The 27,773-nt window shown below is 38.4% G+C and overlaps 1 protein-coding gene across 2 annotated transcripts in view; it reads left to right on the forward strand.

The window, feature by feature from the left end:
* The first annotated feature begins 1,998 nt into the window (after window positions 1-1,998).
* The window catches only part of LOC135225175 (PDZ domain-containing protein 2-like), an 856,731-nt gene continuing 830,956 nt past the window's right edge, over window positions 1,999-27,773 (forward strand). For both annotated transcript variants that reach the window (XM_064264438.1, XM_064264439.1), the window contains exon 1: window positions 1,999-3,296. In XM_064264438.1, coding sequence (XP_064120508.1) covers window positions 2,000-3,296 — 1,297 coding nt within the window. In that variant the 5' untranslated portion in view covers window position 1,999. The remainder of the gene's footprint in view (window positions 3,297-27,773) is intronic.

The raw sequence follows: 27,773 nt of genomic DNA on the forward strand, positions 1-27,773 counted from the left end.
TTTGCAGAGAGACAGAGAGAGAGAGAGATTTACGCACACTATAGCATGTAAAGATTATTTTGTTCTCTTTTCCTGAGAGAGAGAGAGAGAGAGATTGTATATAGTGTGGAACGAGCTATTATTATTTTGTCTTTTGCATAGAGTTACACACACTATAGCATGTAAAGATTATTTTGTCCTCTTTTTCCAGAGAGAGAGAGAGAGAGAGAGAGAGAGAGAGAGAGAGAGAGAGAGAGAGAGAGAGAAACCTCTGCATACCAAAGAGAGATAATGCGTTCCGCAAGAGTAATGGACAACTGTGTATTGTAACAGACTATTATTGCATTTACAAACGCTTATCATCTTGTTACAAATTCTCTAAACTCAGAAGTTTTTTCTTTTTTCTTTTTAATGCTTTAATGTCCAGGTCGGGCCTGTGATTAAGTGCTGGTCAACTTTTTCTGGTGGTAGCTAGCGAATTTTTTCTTTTAAGCGATGCATTTTCGTTCAGTTGGTTTATTGTTTATGTTTTCTTATCAAGTTTTTTTTCAGTTATGAGCTGTTTAGTTGGTTTCCAGGTTATTATTTTCTTACTAATGTTTTTTTTTTAATGTATTAGATTTTGTTTTTGTAATTGATTCTTAATAGTCGAGCCGCCTTTCTCATCTTCGCTTCGTGTTTTAAAAGAGAAATCACAAAGGTCAATTTCTTTTCCTGTTCTTTATATTTGTTTCGAGGTTTGCCTAAGTGAAAATCAACTGTTGTTCTAAAATATCCATAAAGGCCAGATATTTTCGTGTGCTGAATATTCGAGGTTTGACAAAGAAACGAGCAGACACAGAGTGAGGATTTACTGTTCATTATTTCGATCTTGACATTTCCTCTTCAAATAAAAAAATTCCTCTTCAAATCCGCCCAAGAAAGGCAGTGCAATTGGCTTTCTCTTCAGCGGACCCGAAGCGATGTATGGCACAGGAATGAAAGAGACTTAAATTAGATTAGTTTTTCTTGCTTTTCTCATAAACTAACCAATATGACACAGAACTCAGGAGACTGAAACTACAGTAGACTGTTTTTTTTTTTTTTTTTTTTTTTTTTTTTTTTTTTTTTTTAACGTAGACTGACCAAAATTCCACAGAGCTAAGGAGACCGAAACAAAATTTGATTTTCTTTTTATTCTTACTCTTCTTAAAAACTGACCAATATGACGCAGAACAGAACTTAGGAGACTGAAACTAAATTAGATTTGCTTATTTTCTTAATTGGTCATATACTGACTAATATGTCACAGTACTGTAGAGACTGAAGCTAAATATTCCTCTTGAGTCAAAGGATCACAATTTGCATTAACTTGATGGGACTCCACAATTTCTTTCCGTCACTTTCGCTTTGCCCAAAACCTTTTTTTATTTCGACCCTTGGAATGTGATGCCAAGTAACGAAAGCGATGATGTGTGGGACATTTTTGTTTATTCGGTTTCTTGCTTAAAGAATTTTTAAGGGAAGTTTCCGTTGTAAAAAAAAAAAAAAAAAAAAAAAAAACAAAAAAAAAAAAAAAAAAAAAAAAAAATGGAACTTTTGTTAAATGGAATTATACTACTAAGAAATAAAATTTAGAATATTTAATCTGTACAATTCACCATGCTAATAATATAATGTAAAATCATTATTGTAATATGTTAATATTAAGGCCATAGTGAGAAAAATTGTAACCTCACCCAAATAAAATTGTGGATACACCTCACTTTACATTACTCTTACTAATACTTAACTTTCTAAACTATTCTCTAGCATGGTTAGCTCGCTAACTGCCCTCACTCTTCTTTCACACATCTTACCTATCAGCTATAAAAGAAAAAAAGTAACCCAGAGAGGTGTTAATCAGCTCAGTGGTCTGGTCAAACTAAGATAGACTTAACTTTTTGGGGAAGATTTATTAGGGGATGATGATAATGATGCTGGCTAATATTAATGACGAATGCTTTCACTTCCAGGTGGCTCCAGGATGATAGTGAGGACGATGATGAGGATGACGATGATGAAGACGATAATGCTAAAGATGATGTTAGGCGTGGTGGTGATAATGGCGGAGGCGGAGGAGGTGAAGGGCAAGAGGAGGAGGAGGAGGAGGAGGAAGAGGAGGGGAATGACAAAGATGGAGCGAAGAAAGGCCCTTCGGGTGATGAGAGGCACCAACGAGGAACTCGAAAAGAAAAAGTGCAAAGAGATAAGAGGGAGGGGCAGGGAGGAGGAGGAGGAGGAGGGGGAGAGGGGTGAGAGGGTTCCTCCTCCGTTGGACCCCCCATCGGCAACGCCTTCCTCCTCCACCTCCAGAGGTCAGAGTTCTTCTGAGGACAGCGAGGTGGTCTGGGCGCGTGCCCTAGCTGACCCTCACAGAGGAAGGTGTGGGGGGTCTCCCCCTCCCCCGCCCAGGGCTCCCCCGCAGACCCCCTCCAGCCCCGATGCAGCCCCAATCTGGCCTGCCCTGAACGCCGCGGCCGACGCCACTTTGAAACATGTGGCTCTAGCGTCTTCTGCCTCGTCCGCTCTCAGCAGTCTACCACAGGGCAGTGGCCGTCATCCACACCACGCTGCCTTCTCTCCTCACCGCCCACCTCCATCCACCCACCACCCACCTCCCACACGCCCGCAGTCATTCCCCCTCACCTCGGCCCTCTCCTCCGCATCCCAGTGGCCCTCGTTCAAATCCAGTGACAACTTTGTGATTACCGAGGAATACGAAGTGGAATCCTTCGAGGAATCGGAGGAAACATTCGAGAGCCGAGTCGACCTTGAGAGCCTGGAGCAGGCGTCGTCGGTCAGTAACAAGGCGCCGCTGACGACTTCGAAGTCAGGAGGAAGTGCCAGTGGGCGGGAAGTGAACAGTGCCTCCTCCTCCCCCTCCCCCTCCCGCCCGAGTGATGGTCAGTGTCCGACCTCAGTGACGAATCTCCCGCCGAGTGCCTCCAAATCCTCCGAGGTCCGGAAAGAGCCCGATTCCTCGGGGAAGAGAAGTGATATGGTTGCCAGGACTGACACGAACAACGAGGCCGGGAAGGCTGCCACCTGCCCCGATGACCTGAAGCCTTTGCCCCAAGTGCAAGCGAAGCAAGACCCCGACGAGTCGTTTGCCTCGGCGTCAGGTCATGCACCCCCCTCCCCTTCGGAGGTGTCAGAGGCCTCTTGCAGTAGCGAGGTGGTGCTTCTGAATAACTCCTCCGCAGGTGGTAGCGAGGGCGGGGATGCTGGGAATACAGACAGGAGTAGTGATGACACTCCACAACCGCCGAATTATTCCACACATCCTGAATGTAAAGGTGAGTACACAAGCCCCGGATGTCATTGCATTTTTAACCTTTAAAAAAAAATATTAGTCTATCCTCTAGTGGTGCATTTCCTGTTCATTCAGTTATTTCAGACGTTGTCAGTAGAATAGTGTAGAAGGATTAGTTGTCGAATGCTATAAAAATTGTTTTTATTGAAATATAATTATTTAAAGGTGGTCCCCACTCTCTGACTGGCATTACCGTAGACCTATCCAAAATTGTTGGACGGTTATGAGCTAGATATCACATTTCGTCTCATGATTTCGTCAGCATACGTAATTAGTTATTCTTTGTAAACTTATACACAAGCTCTCTCTCTCTCTCTCTCTCTCTCTCTCTCTCTCTCTCTCTCTCTCTCTCTCTCTCTCTCTTTGATGTTGAATTGGTGTCTAGAGTCAAAGCTTACTTCTTAGTTCACGCAAGGAGATTTTTAAAGTAAGTTGACAGAGATCCTTTCGCAAGAAGGTTATGCCTGTAGATGTTATTCTACAAACTACAGTCTTTTACAGAACGACCTTCTGTAAAAATGAAAAAAAAAAGAAGAAGCTTAGTTCAATTCAGGGAGAGTTCAGAGACAGAGCTACCGGTGTGTGTATCCATCTGGGGCTCTGGTATGAAGTAGCACAACCAAGACTCTGTCCTCTTTGTAGTGATTTCGCCGCGATTTCATCCGACGTTCACGCAAATAACTTAATTCACTTCTAGAATTCAACTAGAATTCGAGCACTTCGGTAGTTGATTCACTTCTAGAATTTAACTAGAATGCAGTTCCATCTTCAGCTGACTTGCTTCTAGAATGCAAATGAATACCTCTAGTTGTTCTGACGGTGTTTAATTAGTTTGATTACTATCGATTTAATTTGTTAAATAATGGCTCTCAGTGAAAAGTGCGGTAGCGACCTTCTATTGGGGTAATGATCTGCTAGGAATATCATTTTATTATTACTTTTTTGATTGAGTGATGTATTATGATTGCTATTTATACGAACAATGTTTCTCTGTTGTAATCATCAGACAGCATGCTAATTATTCATATCGTGTGAGGACCCTGTCTTCAGAATTATTGTCATTTGAGTTTTTATGGCTATGTTGTGTTTGTGGAATTAACAGTTTATAAATGAATTATTTTGACTCCGTATCCAGTGACATTAGGGCAGCTATCTCCTTTGTTATTTTTTTCTTTTTGTCTTGAAGAGTTCGTCGCAATAAATTTGCCTTACAGGAGAGAGAGAGAGAGATGAGAGAGAGCATGAGTGGAGAGACAGAGATGATAGAAGAGAGAGAGACGAGAGAGAGAGAGAGAGAGAACGTGGACAATTACAGAGGTGAGTTTGGTCTCAGTCGAGAGAGAGAGAGAGAGAGAGAGAGAGAGAGAGAGAGAGAGAGAGAGAGAGACAATAGCAGAAGAAAGTTTGAGATGAACATGCAAATTTCTCATCTGATAAGAGAGAGAGACAGAGATTTTCGTTGCCGATAAGAGAGCCAATTTGCAATGTCTTCATTGACTGCTATTTTTGGGATGACTTGATTTTATATATCTTGGAAAAGGACGAATTACAGTGCATAAAGAAACGCGACAGTAAAATCAAATAATAAGCGTTGGAAGGAATTGTCATGACGACCTTGTGAAAAAGCTGGATTATAAGTTAATGTTGTAATTTCTTTTGTGTGATACACACTATATGCGCGTTGCTATTAATAATTACTATATGTGTGTATATCTATATATATCTATATCTATATATATATATCTATATATATATCTATAATAATATATATATATATATATATAGATATAGATATATATATATGATAATATGGCAATATCTTTCTTGGTGCTGAATGGATAAGTCATGGATAAGTCACTTATGTTTGCATCTAATCTGTGAGGTTTAGGTTCGATTCCTTGCCGGGGCATAATCATACACACACACACACACACACACATATATATATATATATATATATATATATATATATATATATATATATATATACATTGTAAAATGTTTATTTATTTATTGTCAGTCTGTACTCGCAAGTAGTCCTTAAAAAATGTCTGTTTACATGTAAATGACGCTTTGGGTGTAACTTTAAATGTTTTTATTTTCCGGTTCAGAAATTTGCCTAATTTAGAGTGAATCTGAGCCTTGTAACAACACAACCGATTACCTAATAAAACATAACTCCTTTAATTCATATCAGTCAGTATCTGATAATTGCAAATCAAAATCCTTTTTTGGTATTTGGGATTTTCCTTAGATGATCTAAGCTTTGCGTCCCTTGAGGAACGTTTACACCGTTACATGAGCAGTCCACGTGAGGTCATAATATGTTTACATTACGACCTTTTGTTCCGAGAGCGTGTTCAATTGACTTGCCCTTATGGCGAGCGATGTTATGTTTATTGGGACCGTTTGAAAGGTTGGACAGAAAGCGCTCGTAGTTTGTAGACCCTGGTGAGAATAATTAGTATAGTGAAAGAAAATGCAGTGTGAAGAGTGACATGGCACTGTTCTGCCACAGGAAATATTAAAGGACAGTTGCGTTTTAAAGATGTTTTAGTAAAAGTAGGTAAATGGTCCTCGTTATCGCTATTATTTGTCAAATAGCAATTTGGAAACGTCATGACGTCTGCTTGACTGAGTTCTTTCTGTTGTCCTTTTTATTCCCGAAAAATCTGTACAATCATTTAGATGTTGTTGCAATATATTTAACATTTAAAAAAGGATTTACGTGAGAGCACAGAATTTCAGGATGCATCTGAATTATTGTTTTAATTCGTGAAATAATCTATCCTGAAAAACTGGTGTGTAAATATATTTTTGATGGAGAATGACTTGATCTTATAAATGGTTTCCGTCAAATCTACTGCGAGGCTGCACGCACTAGATTTTGTAATAATAATAATAATAATAATAATAATAATAATAATAATAATAATAATAATAATAATAATAATAATAATTAAGGTAGTAGACCCACTTTCAGACATATAGTATTGAAGGTTACTACTGCGTCAGCTGCATTTGATTTATATAGACTTTTCCCCATCTTCCTAATAACTGATTTTTCAGGGTTTCTGCATTCTGCCATTAACTCATCGATCTTTGTTCCTCTCCAGTATCCAGTAATAACAATAATAAATTCTATCCTCATAATCCTTCAGTAATTAATTAGTGTTGCTTCGTTACTGCTGTTAATTTTCAGCTTTTTGATTTCAAACAACTACAAATGAAGCAAATCAAGCAAGTAAAAGAAGGAGAATAGTATTTGTGCTAGAATCGCACGCAAAAATGAAAAAAAATATATAAAAAAAATTCCAATATTTTCCATATATTATTTTCCAGATACAACTTTTTATTTTTTTATTTTTCTTAGTGGAATTCAATTCTTGTGGCATTATTCACGGTTATTGCCGATGACTGAATAACATGAGAGCGTAAGAGACCCATGCTGTTTCTCTCTCTCTCTCTCTCTCTCTCTCTCTCTCTCTCTCTCTAAATCTCTCTTTCTAAATCTCTCTCATTGGTTTCATTGATCGAAAACATTTTCAAATGATCCATGCTGTTATCTCTCTCTCTCTCTCTCTCTCTCTCTCTCTCTCTCTCTCTCTCTCTCTCTCTCAATGGTTTCACTGCATGAAATCTTTTCCATGCGCCCAAAAAATCTCTTTGGTTTGACATCTAATGTATTTTGATATGCAGCCATTTCTTACCTGTTTATGCAATACTTTATTTAGTGATAATTAATTTTTATGTTATCATTGTTTAAATAGGGTATTATTTTTATTCCAATCGGACTTTGCCTTTGAAAAATATGTCTGGGTTATATTCAGACTTTGTTTTTATTACTATCAGTATACTTGTAGGTGAAGTTTTTAGATTTCTTCCATAAATTAATAATCATAATAATAATAATAATAATAATAATAATATAATAATAATAATAATAATAATAATAATATATTATATTATTATTATTATTATTATTATTATTATTATTATTATTATTATTACACAGCAGATTAAGACAAATAGATTTAAGGGTTACCAAAGTAAACCCCCTCTCAAGGTTTTTATTTTCATCAATTTAATGTTGTTTAAGTCGTGGTTGTATGATTATGTTAAATACCATTTACAATTCTTGTAGCTCTCCAAACATTGCAATTAAAATATAAGTACTGAACTACTATTGTTGCTGTGAATTACGTCAGTACCCCGACCTCCTCGGTGTTAAGTTAAACCTGAATGAAAAGAGTGGTCATTTATCACTCGGCTAAGTAAATGACCTCACGTTTCATAACTCGCACGCCAGATGACGCCTTTCGGGTCCCTCTGCGTCAGATTCGTTTATACCCTCATTCAAATGAACTGCCCTTTTGACGTAAAGGTTCACAATAGTACCTGATATAATGTCTGAAAAGTGGAGATGATCTTAGGAGAATGGCCTGCTAGATTTGGAGAGAGAGAGAGAGAGAGAGAGAGAGAGAGAGAGAGAGAGAGAGAGAGAGAGAGAGGTGATTGGGATGAGGGATTTTGAGAGAGAAAGATAGGAGGAATGAGGTGGTTGGATGTTGCGTTTTATGAGAGAGAGAGAGAGAGAGAGAGAGAGAGAGAGAGAGAGAGAGAGAGAGAGAGAGAGAGCAGCTGGGGTGTGGGCTTTTATCTGGAATCCTAAAGAGCAAAAATAACCAAAAACTGTTATGACCTGTTATTACGAATCAAATAACCATGCATTACTGGATAGCTTATCAGGGGTCACTCACGTAAACTTTTCAAAAGGATACATTTCTTATATACTATCTGTCATCCATCACTCAAAAACAGCCGGAGTGGAGTTCCCAAGGAATTATATCCCTTCTTATTTATTACGTTCGTTTTTATATTTCTGTGTGATTTTGTCTAAAGGATAGCCTTCCTGGGTACCATTTAACGAAAAGACAAGGGAGGAATAAAATTCTGAAAGATCAACAGACAAAGAAAGGACAGAAAGGATAATAATACACTGAGAAAGAAATAGTTCTTCGCTTTGTTTAGATTTGGGAGAAATTCCAAAAGCTTTCTTGCCATTAGTAATGTTTAAATGTTTCGGATTTAAAAAAAGGCTTATGCTGTTTGAAGAGAGTACAGTAAATTCATATACGTATATATATATATATATATATATATATATATATATATATATATATATATATATATATATATTGTGTAACATCTTAAGATCGTAACCTTTGGCAAGCAAATGCAAGGTTACCACACAAACCATGCGTTTGGATGCAAGAAAGTGATAGGTGTATTTTGTAAGAAAAGTCAGTTCTACTTTTGGTAACTTACCCCTGACGTAATCATTGGTGATTCTTAAATCGAAACTAGTAAAGCTTTGAATAAAAACAAAATTGTCTGTTCCATTTTAAAGACATTTAAAAATAAAGAGCACTTGTGATATTCAAAATTTATATATCGTAATTTTATCACTATTAATCTAGGGACAACCGAGAACAAATCAAATCAAGTATTCAAATGCGAAACTTGAAGATGAATATCACTAGATGGTCTTCATATTTTACCAGCCACTCCTTACATGCCTATATTTTTTTCTGGTCATTCCTAACATGCCTATACTTTACTGGCCATTCCTAACATGTCTGTATGTTTCTGGCTATTCCTTACATGCCTATGTTTTACCTGCCATTCCTAACACGTCTGTATTTTACCAGCCATTCTTAACACGTTTGTATTTTACCAGCCATTCCTAACACGTCTGTATTTTACCAGCCATCCATAACATGTCTATATTTTACCAGCCATTCCTAGCATGTCTGTATTTTACCAGCCATTCCTAAGATATCTGTACTGAACGTAAAGTGCTATTACAATGTCCCTCAGTAAACACGAGAGGAGAGCTGCAAACGGTACCGACAATTTACTTTATATTAGGAACCTTCTTTCCAGACCTTTAATTGTATTTGTATAAATGAAGGCTTCCATGGCGGAATACCTTCAATTTCTTATTTAAGCTAATAGGAAAAGCAACTTATAAACGGGGGAAACGTGACTACATATGAAATTGGTAGTCACGTCAGAGAGAGAGAGAGAGAGAGAGAGAGAGAGAGAGAGAGAGAGAGAGAGAGAGAGAAAGAGAGGTTCCCTCATGCGGCATTTTCTGATTTTTGCAAAGTACAGTATTATACTTCGAAGTTTGATTTTATAATATTTTTGTGGTAACATTCAGTTTCCTCTTATTCATATTTTTAACTATGATGCAACTGTAAACACATTTATGTATTTCATATTAATAGCTTATAAACGAATTGTAAAAAGCAAAGCATAAAGGAGAAAATTACCATTTCAAGTACAGTGATGTATTCTGAACTTGTTTTTTTTAAAGTTATTGCAGTAACATTCCGTTTATGATTATACATATTTCAACTATGGTGCAGCCAGAAAATATCCCATTCAATATTTGTTATTGATAACATATAAACGATCTCGTGGCGAACAAAGCAAAGCATAAAAAGGAGAAACTTACATTTGTGTCTTCTCCAGTTCAGGGTCTGGTCAGACTTTTTCCGATTCCTCCTGACAGGCAGTTGAAAAACTGCGCTCGAGAAAATAAGGGGGTTTGAGGGGAAGGAGTAAGGTGGGGTAGGGGTAGGGGAAGGGATTTGGGCGGAGGGGGGCGGGGGGAAAGGGACGTCGGTTCGTTGCATGAGGAAAAATAAAGCTTCATTGTTCTAACAAAGAGACGTCTTTTCGGGGGTGGCGAGGGGCCAACAGTGCAGTACTGTGACTCGCCTGCACTAATATGGCAACACCTTTAATCTCTCTCTCTCTCTCTCTCTCTCTCTCTCTCTCTCTCTCTTTATCTTTCAAGTAAGTAGTAGAAAGTAGTAAAAAATAGTGAGTGCGTAAAAACAGGTTTGGTTTACAAGACATCCCTTCTCTCTCTCTCTCTCTCTCTCTCTCTTCTCTCTCGGCTCTCTCTCTCTCTCTGAAGCGAGTCGTGAAAATAGTAAAAGAAGAGTAACTACGTTGCAAGCTATGTAGAACATTCTCTCTCTCTCTCTCTCTCTCTCTCTCTCTCTCTCTCTCTCGTTTTCCTTGTTTTGAAAATGTTAAGCATCTCATCCTTAAGGAGATAATCTGAAAAAATTATTATTATTTATTTATTATTATTTTTTTTTTTTTTTTTTTGTTTTTTTTTGCCTCTATCACAGTCCTCCAATTCGACTGGGTGGTATTTTATAGTGTGGGGTTCCGGGTTGCATCCTGCCTCCTTAGGAGTCCATCACTCTTCTTACTATGTGTGCCGTTTCTATGATCACACTCTCTGCATGAGTCCTGGGAGCTACTCCAGCCTCTAGTTTTTCTAGGTTCCTTTTCAGGGATCTTGGGATCGTGCCTAGTGCTCCTATGATTATGGGTACAATTCCACTGGCATATCCATATCCTTCTTATTTCTATTTTCAGGTCTGATACTTATCCAATTTTTCCCTCTCTTTCTCTTCAACTCTGGTGTCCCATGGTTATTGCGACATCAATGAGTGATACTTTCTTCTTGACTTTGTCAATCAAACGTCACGTCTGGTCTGTTTGCACGTATCACCCTATCCGTTCTGATACCCATAGTCCCAGAGGATCTTTGCCTGATCGTTTTCTATCACTCCTTCAGTTGGTGCTCGTACCACTTATTACTGCAAGGTAGCTGATGTTCTTGCAGCCAGGCTCCAGTGGAGGGCTTTTGGCCACTGAATCATGCCTCTTTTGTACTGGTTCTGTGCAAGTGCCGGGCATTCACTTGCTATGTGGTTTATGGTTTCATTTTTCGTATTGCACTTCCTACATATGGGAGAGATGTTATTTCCGTCTATCGTACTTTGAACATATCTGGTTCTTAGGGCCTGATCTTGTGCCGCTGTTATCATTCCTTCAGTTTCCTTCTTTAGCTCTCCCCTCTGTAGCCATTGCCAATTGTCATCGCTGGCTAGTTCTTTAGTCTGCCTCATGTATTGTCCGTGCATTGGTTTGTTGTGCCAGTCCTCTGTTCTTTCTGTCTTTCTCCTGTCTCTGTATATTTCTGGGTCTTTCGTCTGTTTTTATTAGTCCTTCTTCCCATGCACTCTTTAGCCACTCGTCTTCACTGGAGTGGGTTAGGTCGTCAATAGACTTAAGTCAAGTTAAGCAACATTGGCTCTGGTCAGTTGTTGGATGGGTGACCGCTCTCCCTCGGCGTTGATTCCTTGGGAAAGGATCTTTACCATAATTTCCTCAGTCTACTCAGCTGTAAATGAGTACCTATCCCTGATGGGGTAGGGTCCAGCTATGGGTTAAATAGCAAAACTCAGCAATGATGGAAAGAAATGAAGGAATAAACCACAACGACGTAAATGGAACCTCTGGCAACAGAGGAGCTTCGTCCGGCAACCAGGTATTCAACCCAATGAAGGGGAAGACGGTCAGGTACTTGGAGGTCGTCATTCAAGCAACTGATCACCACAACCGAACAATTATATTATTATTATTATTATTATTATTATTTATTATTATTATTATTATTATTTCTCTTTTACCAAAGTATGAGCACTGGTCGATTATTGTCCAATATTAAGGTAGAATAAAGAGTAATTATAAGGAAAACTGAAAGACCTCAATATCAAATTAAATAAAATTTTCATATTTAGTAGGACTTTATTATTATTATTATTATTATTATTATTATTATATTATTATGATATTATTATTATTATTATTATTTATTATTATTAATTATTATTATTATTATTATGGGAGATTCTTTTCATTACATAACTGAATAATAATTAACAAAGGAATCGGGCTTAGGTGGCTGACCCGTACACAATCTTGGTTGCAAACCTCAGACTTATATTTCTGTTTGTGTCCATTGAAGCCCGAGCCTCCCATACACCAGTAATGCTTCTCAATAGACCATTAACGTTCGAAAGCGTTTTTATGGCGTGTCTTCTCCAACTGGGAGCAGTGGCATAGGATTCTTTTTTTATTTGTTCATTTATTGCCACTTAACATCGAATTTCATTGCTGTTCTTCATCTTTGTTCAGGTCTGAGGTCTCGAGTTGTGATTTTTTTTTTTTTCGACATCTATAATTTTTATATTTTTTTTATCATCCTCATTGTTTCTCGGACAGCTCCTTCTGTAAGTTAGTACTTGGATAAGCATTAATTTTTTTATTGCTTTCAGGTTACTGAATTTGCTGCAGAGGAGCATTCACGGACAAGGTCCATAGCTGTTTGAAATGCTTGGATGCACTAATAGTTTTTGTGTGTTTTTTTTATTGTTTTTTCATAATTTATGGGGATTGTTATCTTTGACTCTCACCAAGGGGCCTTCCCCCTAAAAGAATCGAATACTATTTTGAATTGATTGCCAAGTGTTAACTAACTCTTAGGTAGGTGGAAAGATATAACGCAAACTTAAAGTCATGAGAGAGAGAGAGAGAGAGAGAGAGAGAGAGAGAGAGAGAGAGAGAGAGAGAGAGAGATTTAACTAAGGGTTAGTCAGATGAGAAGGTGTAAAACATTGAAACTTGAACAAAGTCAAGAGAGAGAGAGAGAGAGAGAGAGAGAGAGAGAGAGAGAGAGAGAGAGAGAGAGAGACACTGTGTGAGTCACGAAGCTACTGTGAAAGCAGCCTTGCATCTTAACAAGTTCTCTTTGCGTAGTCTTATCAAGTTGTACCTCAGGGACGAAATATTTCATCAATAAAAAAAGAAAAAGAAATTTAAAGTTAGGATAAGAATTTAGTAGTGCGTCTCATTCATAAATGCCTTGCTTGTGAAGAGTCTTATTTTATTGGAAAGATTTTGACTATTATTTTTGTTACAAAATATATTAACAAGTCATATAAGATCTGGTGCGTATATATTTATCCCCTTAAAATTAATTTTCCCGCTTTTTCCCTTCACCAAATCGTTAATAATTCTGATATAATTTTAGGATTCATATTATGAGAAGTAACTCTAGGGTTAAAATGGATGTCAGTTGATTTAACTCTATGGTAACGGGCATGTTCTGTTCATTTTTCTTATTCCACCTCCCTTATAAAGTGCATTTCTTTCAGCAATATTTACTTGTGAGATTTTCGTATCACATACTTTTTATAGTAATTCAGTGGTAAATTACATTTTCTTATATCCCAAACTTTCCATGGTCATTCCATGGTAAATAACCCACATTTTTCTTGGAATATTTAAAAAAAAAAAAAATTTTTAGGCAAAGCATATAATATTGCATGAGAAAGTATTTTGTTCCAAGCTGTTTAAAAAAACATTTTCATTGTTTATGTCTGTTTACAGAAGGATCCTCCAAATTATTTGATTTACTGATTTACTGGTACTCTCAGTAACCAGTTAATGATAGTACTACCTTTTTAACTTTTCTTGATTGTGAGAAGTCTCTTACTTCTTCTGTACAATCTTTCTATGCTTAGCCCTCTGATCAGGAGGAATTTGTCTTGTATTTCTGTGCCACTGTCGATTTCAGTACTAAATCATCACTTTCTCTATTTAGAAGTATACACTTTTTTACTTTAGGTCCAACAGCCCAAATCATTATCATAATATCTGAAATTTTCTTCAGAATTTAGCATGGAGTTTGATTGAAGCCGATATGGATAATCACTGGTAATTGCAATTAATAGATTGTTTAAAAGAATGATTAATTGACTCGATGACTCAATAATTTTTTATAAACTGGCCTCAGTATTTCAATGTCCATATGCGCCTAAAATCTTCTATGAATTTGCCAGCAACGAAAAGTGGAGAAGCATTAGTTTCTTTGTTAAATATCTCTCTAAGAACCACACATCAACGCTCGACTGAGAGAGAGAGAGAGAGAGAGAGAGAGAGAGAGAGAGAGAGAGAGAGAGAGAGAGAACTCTCAAAATCTGCTGTGTATTTGTCAGCAACAAAAAATGACTAAGCATAAGTTTTCTTTATTGTAGACATTTCTAAAATTACATATTGAACACAACACACACGCACACGCTGACACACACACACACACACAGAGAGAGAGAGAGAGAGAGAGAGAGAGAAGAGAGAGAGAGAGAGAGAGTCAAGTACAGAAGAGGAAGGCGACCAGTAGCTGACAATCAAGAAAGAATGCCGAGGCGCCCTTCAGCCATCAACCCCAAAACCCGGACTATATAGCAACAACAGTTTCCCAAACGCTCAGAAGGAGCGTGGCTTGTGGCATACGCTCCTGCGTCGTCATCGGAGCGTTTCCTAACGCCCTGCGGCCGTAGCAACACGATCATCATCGTCGGCAGCACGGCAGAGCACGGCACCCACTGACGATGGATGTCGGCAATTTATTTGCACGTAGGGCACCGAAAGGAGCAACCGATAGTGAACGATGGAGATTCCCTGAGGTGGGGGACTAAAGGAATACCCAGAGGAACGTGGCTGGTTTCCATATGTAGCAGGGCCTTATGCCAGCACGGGCTAATGAACCCGGTGGCTGAAACATGACACACGAAAGCCTAGCTACAGAAAAGTGTTCGTCGCAGTGCAATGGAACTGTTGGAAAATAAAAGATTGTGACTTGTCCTTTTCGTACTAGATGTTTGTTTTTATTGATTTATTGTTGTATTTGACTTGTCTTTTTTGTTTGAATGCTATACTTTTTTATTTTAGTTTATTCGTAATGGAGGTTTGAAAGTTTCATCCAGTACTTTGTGCTGTCTAGAATCTATTTATGCTTGTAAAGCATAAATATAATTTTTCTTTTGTGTTGGTCCTTTGCTTGTATGGAAATGGAAATTTCATTTCTTGCACCTGATTATAAAGTATTCTTGAAGAGCCTCATGTTCACTTTCGACTTATATTTGTCTTAAGCTATTTGAGTTATTTAACAATTAATTTTGTTCTTTTTGCATCTCCTGACGGCAATTCTCAACAAATCTCTAAGCACGTTGATATACGTACATACCATTTGGGAAATCGGAGAGTTCACTCTCATCTTGAAATACGGTTGATATTTGCTTTATTTTCGAGGGGGTGGGGTACCACCCCCACCCTGGCCCCTACGCCGTAACGTCATGATCACCTCTCTTCTTACCAGTCATCTCAAAAGTCGTGCAAGGCGTCCCTGTGGCTTAACGGGTAACCCAGCTACCTGAAGGGAAGACTGTTAACACTGCTGGCTTGTTAAGTTGCATTGTCCGTGGTCGTGATTGGCTGTTATTGATCATCTGGTCGTTGATTGGCCGTTATTGACTCTCCGGTGGCTGATCGACTGTTAATGATTCCCTGGTCGCTGATTGGTTCATATTGTTGCTAGGACCTCCTTGGAACTGTTGTGCGATTTGTGAGAATTGTGAGTCTTCGTCTGTTCGGAGTCTTTGTTGTGTCTTTGTTGGGAATGGGCACGGGAGCTGTGAGGAGTGAGTGACCCAAGGGGAGGCATCCTCTTTCTCTCTCTCTCTCTCTCTCTCTCTCTCTCTCTCTCTCCTAGTTATTTTATTTTTTAACCTTTATATTATCAGAATCGAAAGTCCTCTCTCTCTCTCTCTCTCTCTCTCTCTCTCTCTCTCTCTCTAGTTATTCCAGTGTCATTTTCATCTCTCTATTCTTAGTTATTTCCCTGTGTGTCATTTTCATTATCTGGATTGAAAGTTCTCTCTGTCTCTCTCTCTCTCTCTCTCTCTCTCTCTCTCTCTCTCTCTCTCTCGCTTAGTTATTTCACTTTGTGTCATTTTCATTTTCTGGATCGAAAGTTCTTCTGTGTGTGTGTTTGTGTGTAGCCTTCACAGAAGTCATCCTTTTTCTTCACGATCATTAAGCATAAGAAAACCTCATTCTGAGGCCCGACGGAGGTGAAAGGTGAAGACCACGGAAATCTGTCCGAGGTTCCAATTGAAATCTGCCTCTGGTCACGTGATGTATTCAACTCGAACTCTTTCTCCCGGATTTAGAGTGGCTGACGAGGTGGATTCGGCCAGGGATTAGGCATCGCCATTCAATATAGCGATGGATTAGGTGCCATTAATCTTACCTGTCGTCATGGGACGAAGAATTCGGCAGAGAGAGAGAGAGAGAGAGAGAGAGAGAGAGAGAGAGAGAGAGAGAGAGAGGCTGGAGAAAATTGAGAGAGAGAGAGAGAGAGAGAGAGAGAGAGAGAGAGAGAGAGAGAGAGAGAGAGAGGCTGGGGAAAATCTAGAGCGAGAGAGGACTGGAAAAATCTAAATTAAAGAGAGAGAGAGAGAGAGAGAGAGAGAGAGAGAGAGAGAGAGAGAGAGAGAGAGAGAGAGAGTCTGATTGAAAGTTTAAAAAGACGTTGTTCCCCTGTGATGACTTGGGTCATTTCTTGTTTTCATTTCTCGGGAGGTGGGCGAATGACCCTTGACCTGTGAAAAGCAACCGGGAAGACAGGTCACATGGACAAAGAATCATCTGGATTTGCTTTTTATTTCTTTTATTTTTTCTCAGTTGTTCTTAGGGGTCTTGAACGGGTCAGAGATTCTAATTCGCAAACAGGTATATATTTTATCAAGTGGTTTCTTTTACAGTTATTTATTCCCTCCTACTTGGAATAACGTGACTACTTGGAATAACATGACTACTTGGAATATGGTTTGGCATATAACGCATTGTTTTTGTTTAAAGTGAACTAAATCGTTTAAGGTAATTTTCCACGAAATCACAAATGTATTTCTGTATTCAACATATTCGTGTTTCCTTTTTATAAGTGATGGCTTATTCAGCTATAATTTCACTGATATGACTGATAACTCCGAGATCATTGTATCTCTTAAATCTATTGACCGCTTCCTGCGTCTTTGAAAAGAATATTACCATCATCTTTTGCCCTCTGAAAAAAGTTTAGCCACCCAGGAGACGACAGGTTCATTTTGAGCCGTCGCAAATATTTTAATTCTGTGAATTATAAAGCGTTTTTTTTCTTCGATTTAATGAAATGTGCTGTGAAAACTGTAAGACGTCATTAGTATATTACTGCAGGGCTTGAGATGAAATACAGAATATTATTATTATTGTTATATTATTTATTATTATTATGATTATTTTGAACGATAATTACCATATGTTGCACAGGCAGAAGAGAATGGGATGGGAATTTTAAAAATGTTCACACCCTATTATTATTATTATTATTATTATTATTATTATTATTATTGTTGTTGTTGTTGTTGTTGTTGTTGTTGTTGTATTTGAGGTTGAATACTTTGCAAAGAACGTGTGCTGCTTGAGGAATAACCAAACGCGTTTCCCACGGAGTAGAAAATAGCGATAACACAAGGCATGAAGAATAGCAAAGAGAATCTGCGATAAACTGACGGGAAAGAAAACGGAGAACCTGAGGTAGATAACGAAAGACGAAAGAGAGAAAGAAAACGAGCGAGGAACCTGAAGTACAGAGAGCGCACATGTGAGGTCACTCACCTCTCACTTCTTTGACTGCTCTCACTCATTCTAGGTCACGACAATCGGATGTGTGAGCATCTCTCTCTCTCTCTCTCTCTCTCTCTAGTGGTAAGAAAATAAGGGTACAGTTTTATATCTGTAGATGAACACTCCGCATTTCTCTGTCTCGCTCTAGGTAATAAAGTGGCTTTCGCTCTCTCTCTTTCTCTCTCTCTGTAGGTACATATAATATAGAGGTCCAATATCACATCTTTAGTAGAGCATTTCGCTCCTCTCTCTCTCTCTCTCTCTCTCTCTCTCTCTCTCTCTCTCTCTCCTATCGTTTCGCGGTTGGTTGGGTAAAAAAAAGGGCAAATGGAAGAAAAGACAATTAATCTTCCAAAACCAGGGAAAAAGGGAGAAAAAAAATGAATAGTGAAGCGTGTCTGTGTCAGCCAGAGAATTTGGGAGAAACTCAATTTAAGTATAGGTATCGTGCGTTGTTAGAGAAAGCATTTAGACGTCTGGTTTAAATGCACATACTATATTCAGTATTACACACGTAAGATATATATGTATATATATATATATATATATATATATATATATATATATGAGTGTGTGTGTGTGTGTGTGTATGGCGTATGTATGTGCTTTAATAAGATGACAATTTAATCTTTTTATTAAGTTACCATTAAAAAATATTTTTAAAGTCACTCTCTTGCGTGAAACCGTCTGAGGCAATGTCTCCTCTCATGAAAAATATATGGATATGGGTTTCAAGCAACTCTCTCTCTCTCTCTCTCTCTCTTTTCCCTTCATGCAATTAATGATCATCTACAATGGGCTGCCAGACAACTCCCCCTCCCTCCACTTCCTTCCTTCACTCCCTCCCTCCACTTCCTCCCTCCACTCCCTCCCTCAACTCCCTCCCTCTCTCCCTCTCTCTCCTGCACGCACACACGTTTCCGCAACTTCGCCCTCCAAATGTTACAAATCCTCGACCTCGCTCTTGGAGGATGTTCCCCTTTTTTTTAGTATCCTTCGGTTGCATTTGCTCCTCGGCCTTGAATCCTCTTACCTTTTAAGTAGGAACGAAAAGGGAGGGAGGTGGGGGGGGGGGGGACGATAAACGAAAGCACGGTCCTTTTTCACCAGATTCAAGAGGAGCGGGGGTGGGGGCGGGGGGGGGGGGGGGCGGGGGGGGGCGGTCTTTTGTAACTCGTGAGCTTTGAAACGGTTTAAATGCATCGACCTTATTCGTTATGTTTCGAGGGATCTTAGGGGGAGGGAGACGGAGGGAGTAAGGGAAAGGGGTAGGTAAAAGAGGAGGGGGATGGTGGTGGAGGGGGTGGTCGTGAGGGGGTTGGGGAGAGATGTAGGGGATGCGGAGAGGTATTGAGTAGGGGTATGGTTAGTGGGAGGGAAGGGAAGGATAGAAGATAATGGGAAAGAGTAGGGTAGGGGTAGGGGGATGATAGATGGATAGGGGAGGGGTTAGGAGGGGAACTAGGGGTATAGGGTACAGGGACTGGTGGAGGGGAGGGGGTCTTCCCCGGACCCTCCATTGTGTAGGGGGAAGGGTAGGGTAGAGGTAGTGGTAGGGGAGAAGGGTATGGGGGGAGGGTTGTCTTCCGGGGCAAACCGTGTGCTTAATAGGAGCGGGGGGAGGGGGGATGGGGGGGCGAATGATATTGTCAAGTGCATGCCATTAATTGTTAGCTGATTTCTCCTACAATTTAACGGACTGGTTATTTCTGCACTTGATGGACGTTGCGTTTATCACCCTTGTTATGGCTGAAGGTTTTTCTTTTTCTTTTAGGATTAATATGGGATTTATACAGGCTTTTTCATTAAGCTTTATTTATATTTTTAGCGTCATTTTCCCAGTTCTTCTTCTTCTTCTTTTCGATGAAAGACCTGATCTCAGTATTGGAGACCCAATAGGAAGCCTTATTTCATTTGCGCATACTTTCCCCCGAGGACATTATTCTAGGCAACCAGTTTGTAATGATTATTTGTCAGACTATGGTGTATGCGTATGATGCTGGAACCTTTGTGGGACCATTATACGTCAGGATCATTTGCTTGCAATTGCAACTTGACTTTGCAATGACACCTTTTTGCAGAAGGTGTGATAGAATTTGTAGGGTTATTTGTATGAAGGGTAGCTAATTTATCTCTGTAGTAATGCATGATTTGTACGTATAGCTCTCTCTCTCTCTCTCTCTTGTTACATTTGCCATCGCGAAAGACTATAATTTTTATGGCAATTGAAGTGCCTTATGAACTTAGCACTGGGGTCAGTGACGGTAAAACAGTGACCAGAAGTATTCATACGTAATTTCTGTTCAGAATTTCGAGAATTTGTCATTTCTTTCTATGCCTTCATTCGCGCTCATGAAGAGCTATCAATATAACCTTGTAAATTACAGAGAATTCCAAAATTATTTTCTTCTCCGTGATTTCACCTTTTTTTTTTTAACTTTAAATGGTTTAATTTTTTTTTAATGGTTTAATTCATTCTTTCTCGAGGAATCAACTTTGTCAGATTAACTTTTTGGTTGTTAGATTGTAAAGCTTTTACTTTCTCACTCACCTTCCTCGCAGCTTTTTCCCTCCGGAATTTGGTAGGTCTGACCATTAACAGACCGTGTTGATTGGGTCATTTAGAAAGATTGAATACAGAGAACCTTCATGTGTAAAGTCATTCATTTTCTTTGTATGAATTCCCCTTCAGAGTTACTGCAAATACTTTTTTTTTACGATTTAATCTTTATCTTCTTTATACTATATCTTCAAATCCCTCTTCCTCCGAGTCTAATAATAATAATAATAATAATAATAATATGTTTTGTTAAAGATGATGGCAGCATCAGTGGAATTGATTTTATATATGGTCTTTTCAATTCTTCTTATTATTCTCTTCTCATCAGGGCTGATATTTGCTAATAGCTGGCCGATGTTCATATCTTGGTTAAAGAAATGTTTTCTAAAAATACTAATTTATTGTTATGATAACAAAAGTGATTAACAAATCTTAGTAATGGAATTCCAACGTTTCCCAACCGTATCATCGGTCATTTTCAAGGAAAGGTGAGCGTGAACTGATTGGAATTGCGTCGTCGGCGATGGCGTTCGGCGGTATTTATTGTGTCCCAGGTGCTCTGTCTGATGGGCGCTGCGTTTTCATTGGCTGAACAGAGGATTAAGTCCCTGAGTCAAGCCGTCTTGCAGAGGTGGAAGCTCGCACTGCTCTTCGCGTGCGGACGCTGGAGACTGGGAGCATAGTATTGGGCAGGGGCACCTGATTGGTCCGTTCGATCGGCTCTATGGTGCCGGCGGGCAGCGCCCTACGTGCCACCGTCGGGAGGAGTGAAGTCTCTTGAGTGGTGTTAAGGCTGGGTCTCTCCTTCCCGTTGTTTTCATAATCAGGCCACTGGTCTTCTTGCTCTTGTAGTAAATTATTAGTTTCACTTTTTTCGCAGGGTCCGTGGGGGAGACATTCCTTTCGATGATGTTACGAAGGGCTCGTTCATCATCGAAAGGAATGTCTCCCCCACGGACCCTGCGAAAAAAGTGAAACTAATAATTTACTACAAGAGCAAGAAGACCAGTGGCCTGATTATGAAAAACAACCCAGCCCCTGTGATGCAGGACCCTCTCAAGAAAACTAACGTTGTCTACCAATACAAATGCCCTGTCCGGGAATGCCCCGGCGCCTACATTGGTATGACAACGATGCGATTTTCCAAGAGGATATCCTGCCACGCTCAGGAAGGCGCCATCCATAATCATGCAAAAAACGTCCACAATACCAGGATAACTCGGAAGGACAATTCTAATATTGGTATTATCGATAAGGCAGCAGACCACCGTCGCCTCCGCCTCTTAGAGGCCCTACACATCGGGAAGGAGAGACCCAGCCTTAACACCACTCAAGAGACTTCACTCCTCCCGACGGTGGCACGTAGGGCGCTGCCCGCCGGCACCATAGAGCCGATCGAACGGACCAATCAGGTGCCCCTGCCCAATACTATGCTCCCAGTCTCCAGCGTCCGCACGCGAAGAGCAGTGCGAGCTTCCACCTCTGCAAGACGGCTTGACTCAGGGACTTAATCCTCTGTTCAGCCAATGAAAACGCAGCGCCCATCAGACAGAGCACCTGGGACACAATAAATACCGCCGAACGACCCCATTCCAATCAGTTCACGCTCACCTTTCCTTGAAAATGAACCGATGATACGGTTGGAAACGCTTGGAATTCCATTACTAAGATTTGTTAATCACTTTTGTTATCATAACAATAAATTAGTATTTTTAGAAAACATTTCTTTAACCAAGATATGAACATCGGCCAGCTATTAGCAAATATCAGCCCTGATGAGAAGAGAATAATAAGAAGAATTGAAAAGACCATATATAAAATCAATTCCACTGATGCTGCCATCATCTTTAACAAAACATGTTTAAGAGAGGGTCTCCTACCTTCAAATAATAATAATACTAATAATAATAACAATAATAATAATAATGTATTATTATTATTATTATTAGTAATTGAAAAATAATTAAATTTATGACGGTTATTTACAGTATCTAAATTCATATTGAACGTATTTGTCGTATATATATATATATATATATATATATAGATATATGTGTGTGTGTGTATAAAGTATGTATGTATGTAAAATGCTATCTAATAGCGCATTTATTTTCCCCTCTTCCTTTTTATCTAGAAAGCATAATCCTTTTGAGATATTCTTAATGATAAAATTTTATATCGTTCTGTGAGTAAACAAGCACGCCGACCGACTGAATGACTATAGTGAATAGTAGACCGATAATACCAGAACCGCCCCCCCCCTCCCCCCCCAATGGCAGCCTGCATACATAATCGAGACTTACGCAGAAGGCAGTGAAGAGTAAGAGGCCCGATGCCTTCGGTCGTGGTCAATTATCCCATAAAAACAAAAGTCACTCCTGCCGAGTCACGATTCCAGTGCGGGACATGTCATTGTTGCCAAGATATCAGGGGTAACAACCCTCGCGAAAGGGCACAACACACGGATCTCCCCTCTGATGCCCGGCAGGGGGCGGGGGAGGGATGTTGGTGCCCCTGATCATTACCTCTTGACAGTCTGTGGAGAATAAAAGAAAAAAAAAAATTGGAGGAAGAAATGAGTTCAGTGAACCTGTTTGTAAGTGTAGAGGGCAACAGAGGTCAGTTTCCCCAGAATGTATCAGTGAGGAGGGAGCCTTAGGATATTGACTTTCTTAAATGGTGAGTTTATTGTGGAAATTTCATGAAGTGGTTATTCAAGCCTCTATTTCCTCGTCGACTCTCAAGGCTTTGAGAGAAACGTGGATGTTAGGAATTTACCTTCCAGTTATCTGCACTCTGTTTGGATGGTTCCATGAATGTTCCATGTTTACTTATTTTTTATCAAGTGTAGGTCTGTCTAAAGCTACCGTAACGTGGGTTTTGTTTTGCCAAGTAATTAACGTCAGGAAAATAATGCGTTTCATACCAGACCTGTTTCAGGAAAATAATGCGTTTCATACCAGACCTGTTTCAGAGGCTGAAAATTTATGTTATTTTTCTTTTTTATCAATACGTCTGCTATTGGTTATTCTTGCAAGAAAACCACTTTATCCTAATTCCTGTAGGCTCCAGAATAAAATATAAAATCTGAAATATTATTCACTGGTAGTTAAACAAAACTGCTAAATGGATGAATGTGATATTACTCTCGCAAAGCAATCTATCTCCATTCTGGGAAGGTTTGTTAAGAAGTCCTGTTTATAAGATGCCCGCTTAAGTAAAATGCATTCGCTAGAGCCATTTTCCTCTCCATTTCACGCCAACGTCTTTCAGGAACTGTACATTGTTGTGCAGGTTTGTTAAACTAACGGATAGATTTACTGCTGTGGAAAGAAAAAGTCACTATCCACCACTGGATACTGTCTTCTGTGCCAGAAACCCAGCCTCACAGGTATTAGAAATATACTTAAAAGTTACTCTTTCCCCAAAAACTCTTCTATGAGTGGACGAACCACCTTAATGGACAAGACAATAAGCATTAGTCTTCGCCTCTTGACTTATTGTAAACCATCCTTTTTTCAGTCTTTAGACTCAGAGAGACATCGCACGCGAACTCAGTTTGCGAAATTATGTTGTAACTGTGAAGTAGGATCGAGTTTGGTTATACACGCTTTCCAGTTGCTTGTAAAAGGATTGAAACAGGTACTCTCTGACATATTTTGTCCGATGCACTCCAGTGAAAATGAAATAACACTTTTATCTTCTCTGTTGTTTCGTCTTCGTTGTAGTTCAGAGTTATTGTAGTCTGCCTGTCAGTCTTAGATTAAGCTGGCCTTATGATTGCACGTAATCTAGCTCCTGGGCAGCCCGTATTTTTTTTTTGTTCTTTTTTAATATACCTTATATTTTTCCCTTTTGTTATGAGAGGGTTTAATTTAAGTAGTATGGTTGATTTTCATGTATGAATTTTGATACATTACTTTCTCTTTCTCTCTCTCTCTCTCTCTCTCTCTTTATATATATGATATATATATATATATATATACTATATATATTATATATAGGATATATATATATAATATATATAAATATATATAGATATATATATATATATACATATTTATGTGTGTGTGTGTAAATGAATTCTGTTAAAACAAGATACGTCTCAAGTATAATGAGCCCCATTCAAATTCAAAGCTTTTGAATTCTAAAAAGTAAGGGCCCTTTTAATTGGGCCTTTTAATATATTTATATATATAATATACTATATCTATATATATAAATATTATATATATGTATATTTATCTAATGTTATATATTACATATACGGGTTCATTTTACGAGTATTATTATACAGTTGTCATTAAATAACTGTATAATAAAACTAAATGGTGATTCACTTTTGCATTATGGGGAAGTAAAAGGTAGGTGAAATTAGGTGAAATCAGCATTTTCCTGTAATGAAACGAATTGCGCACGTTTATCAGTATCTTTTTAAATTATTTTTTTATATAATGTTTACAGTTTTTAATTTTGTTTTATGGTCGTGTGTCCATTTATTTGACACTAGCACTTTGCTGAAAGGTCTAGACGGTACATTGTGGAGATGTATCTGGTTGGCAGAAGGGTTAATTTCTCTGTTGATTGAACAAGAAGTGCTGCACATTAAGAATAATATTTTCAGCTTAATGTGGAGGGTCATTTCAAATCAATGAAATTATAAAACTTTGTTAATAATAATATCATCCTATACTTCAGCTCCGGGCCATTTGTCGGGAATATACAAAGTAGAGGCAATACAACACCCGATTTAGATACACGAGATAAAAGGATAAAAATAGTATACCCAAACAGTTGCTGTAGTACTAGTAATAGCAGTATTCACGATAATAGCAATAATGTCAGTAATAACATTGAAATAGTAAAAATAAGATAAATTATAACAATGATGAAAGCAGTAGCATATAACCCATTTTCAGTGGTTAATTGTTTGAGGCTATTTCTGACCTGATTAAAATGTTTTTTTAAGCCTTGCTTTCAAGCATATTCCATTGTGCATTTCCGAGTTAATTCAGTCGTATTTCAGAATTAGTTTCAGGCATTTGCTTTCTCCACGCATTGACGCAAACAACAAGGTCAGGTCGAGAGCACGACGACTCTTCCTCTCTCTCCCAGTGTGAGAATGGTATTGAATACCTCAAAAGGAGAGAAGAGAAGGAGAAAGCAAAAAGAAAAAAGAGATTCGCTTAATAAAAGAGGATCTAACAGGCCTCTTTTCTTTGTGCGCCAAATTGTGTTTGTGTTTCATCGAAAGAATTTCTTTTTTATTTGATTTAGGAAGACACTCGAAAGTGGAAGGGTGCGTGAAAGTAAATGTACTCTCTCTCTCTCTCTCTCTCTCTCTCTCTCTCTCTCTCTCTCTCTCTCTCTCTCTCTCTCTACACACCACACTTTTGACCACTGTATTTTTCATATTCCTTTTTATATGGTTCCATTTTTCTCTGGGAGAATAAACTTTTTTTGCTTTATTTTTTTCACGGTAATATTTATGATCATCTTTGAATTTTAAGATATTTGTCAGAAATAGTATTCGTTGTAGAATATATTTACGTTGTATTTAGATTCGCCCGATTTTCTTATGAAATTCGTTGGTCTGTCAATAAATCGACTTTTGTATTTCTGGTTTATAAAGAGATGATAAGACTACTGGGACTTTCAGGAAGCGAATTATCATTTTAGTGTAAATAAGGATTATGTTGATGGAATACCTAATCTGTAAGGCCCATAGGAGGATAGTGCCGTCAGTGCACCTCATGCAGTGCGCTGTAGGCATTACATGAGGTTTGCAGAGTCCTTTCGGCCCTTAGCTGCAATCCCTTTCATTCCTTTCACTGTCCCTCCTTTCATATTTTCTTTATTCTGTCCTACTTTCCGGCCTCTCTAAACAATTGTTTGTGCAGCTGCAAGGTTTTCCTCCTGTTACGCCTTTCAAACCTCTTTACTCTTTATTTCCCTTCCAGCGCTGGATGACGTCATAAAAGTTGAGTATATCTTAGTTTAAGCAGACCACTGAGCTGATTAACAGCTCTCCTAGGGCTGGTACGAAGGATTATTATTTATCTTTTTTTTTTTAGTAACGGGAGCTACAGCTTATTGCTGGATCCGAAACACGTTATATCGCGAAATGAAATTCTAATAACCGGAAATAAATTCCTCTGGTTCCGCACTGGCAGCAGCAGGGAGCGAATTCGGGCGACCATATTGATAGCCGGGTGTGCACACCACTCGTCCAGTAAGGAACTGAATGACGTCGTAGGTCCCAGCGCTTGGCCTTTGGCCTTGATTTTATATCCTTCACCATTCATAATCCAAAAGGGAATGAAAATGACGAATAATAGTCCACATTATGATAATGTGGACTTCGCTAAGAGACCAATGTACTAATGTCAGACTTAAGAGAGGAGAATATTCGTGAACTTCAAATCATTTCATTTAAACGGGAGACCGACAGAAATTATAAGAAAGAAATGAAAGAAGATGTCATGTTTTTCTTGATACCATTTAATATATTTTGTGCCTTCCGAAGTAGGAAAACAAATAGATTATGCATCGTTTATTTTCTTAGTCCAAAAATAAGGTTTCAGTTTGTCATAATTGTGTCACTTTTGGTATTTTCATGTAACTTTGTTACGATGATGGTGCGTTTTTTTTTTATTTTGCTGTTCAGAACGAAACATAATTGATTTAAGATAGTGGTGTGAATAAGCGCGTTTCTTCTTAAAACGCAAATTCTTGAAAACTCAAATTTAAAACCCAATTTTACACTTAAACTTCGGACCTCAATTTCATAAAAAAAGAAAAAAAAATGAAAACTTGTTTTCACAATTTTTTTTTTAATGAAATTATGCAAGTAATATTTATTTTAGAAGTAGGGTGTGCCTTAATATATACATTATCGCCTTTTAACTGTATTTTTTCATTTTCTTTCCAAGTGCTTCGGTAAAACAGATAGGAACAGAGATCACAGACGCCTGGTGAATGCTAACAGTTCTTATCTAAATCATTTTGGAACTTGTAGGGCAGAACGACTGGGCTTGCTTTATCATCATCATCATCATTATGCTATCAGCATCCCCATTATCGTCATCATTATTATTCTCATCGTCGTCGTCCTCATCATTATCATCATCATCATCATGACACCATCATAATTATTATAATATTATCACCATCATTATTATTACCATTATCATCGTCACCTTCACCATCATCATTATCACGATCATTATTACCATCATCATCATTATTATTATCACCATACTCATCATCATAATAATCACCGCCATCATCATCGTTATCATTATCATCACCTTCACTATCATCATCATCATTATCCTCGTCCTCATCATCATCATCATCATGACCATTGTCATTATTAATATTATCATCATAACCATCATCACCATTGTTATCGATATTATCGATATCATGATCGTTATCATCATTATTAGCACCATC

The sequence above is a fragment of the Macrobrachium nipponense genome, chromosome 13 (assembly GCF_015104395.2).
Source record: "Macrobrachium nipponense isolate FS-2020 chromosome 13, ASM1510439v2, whole genome shotgun sequence".
Lineage (NCBI taxonomy): Eukaryota > Metazoa > Arthropoda > Malacostraca > Decapoda > Palaemonidae > Macrobrachium > Macrobrachium nipponense.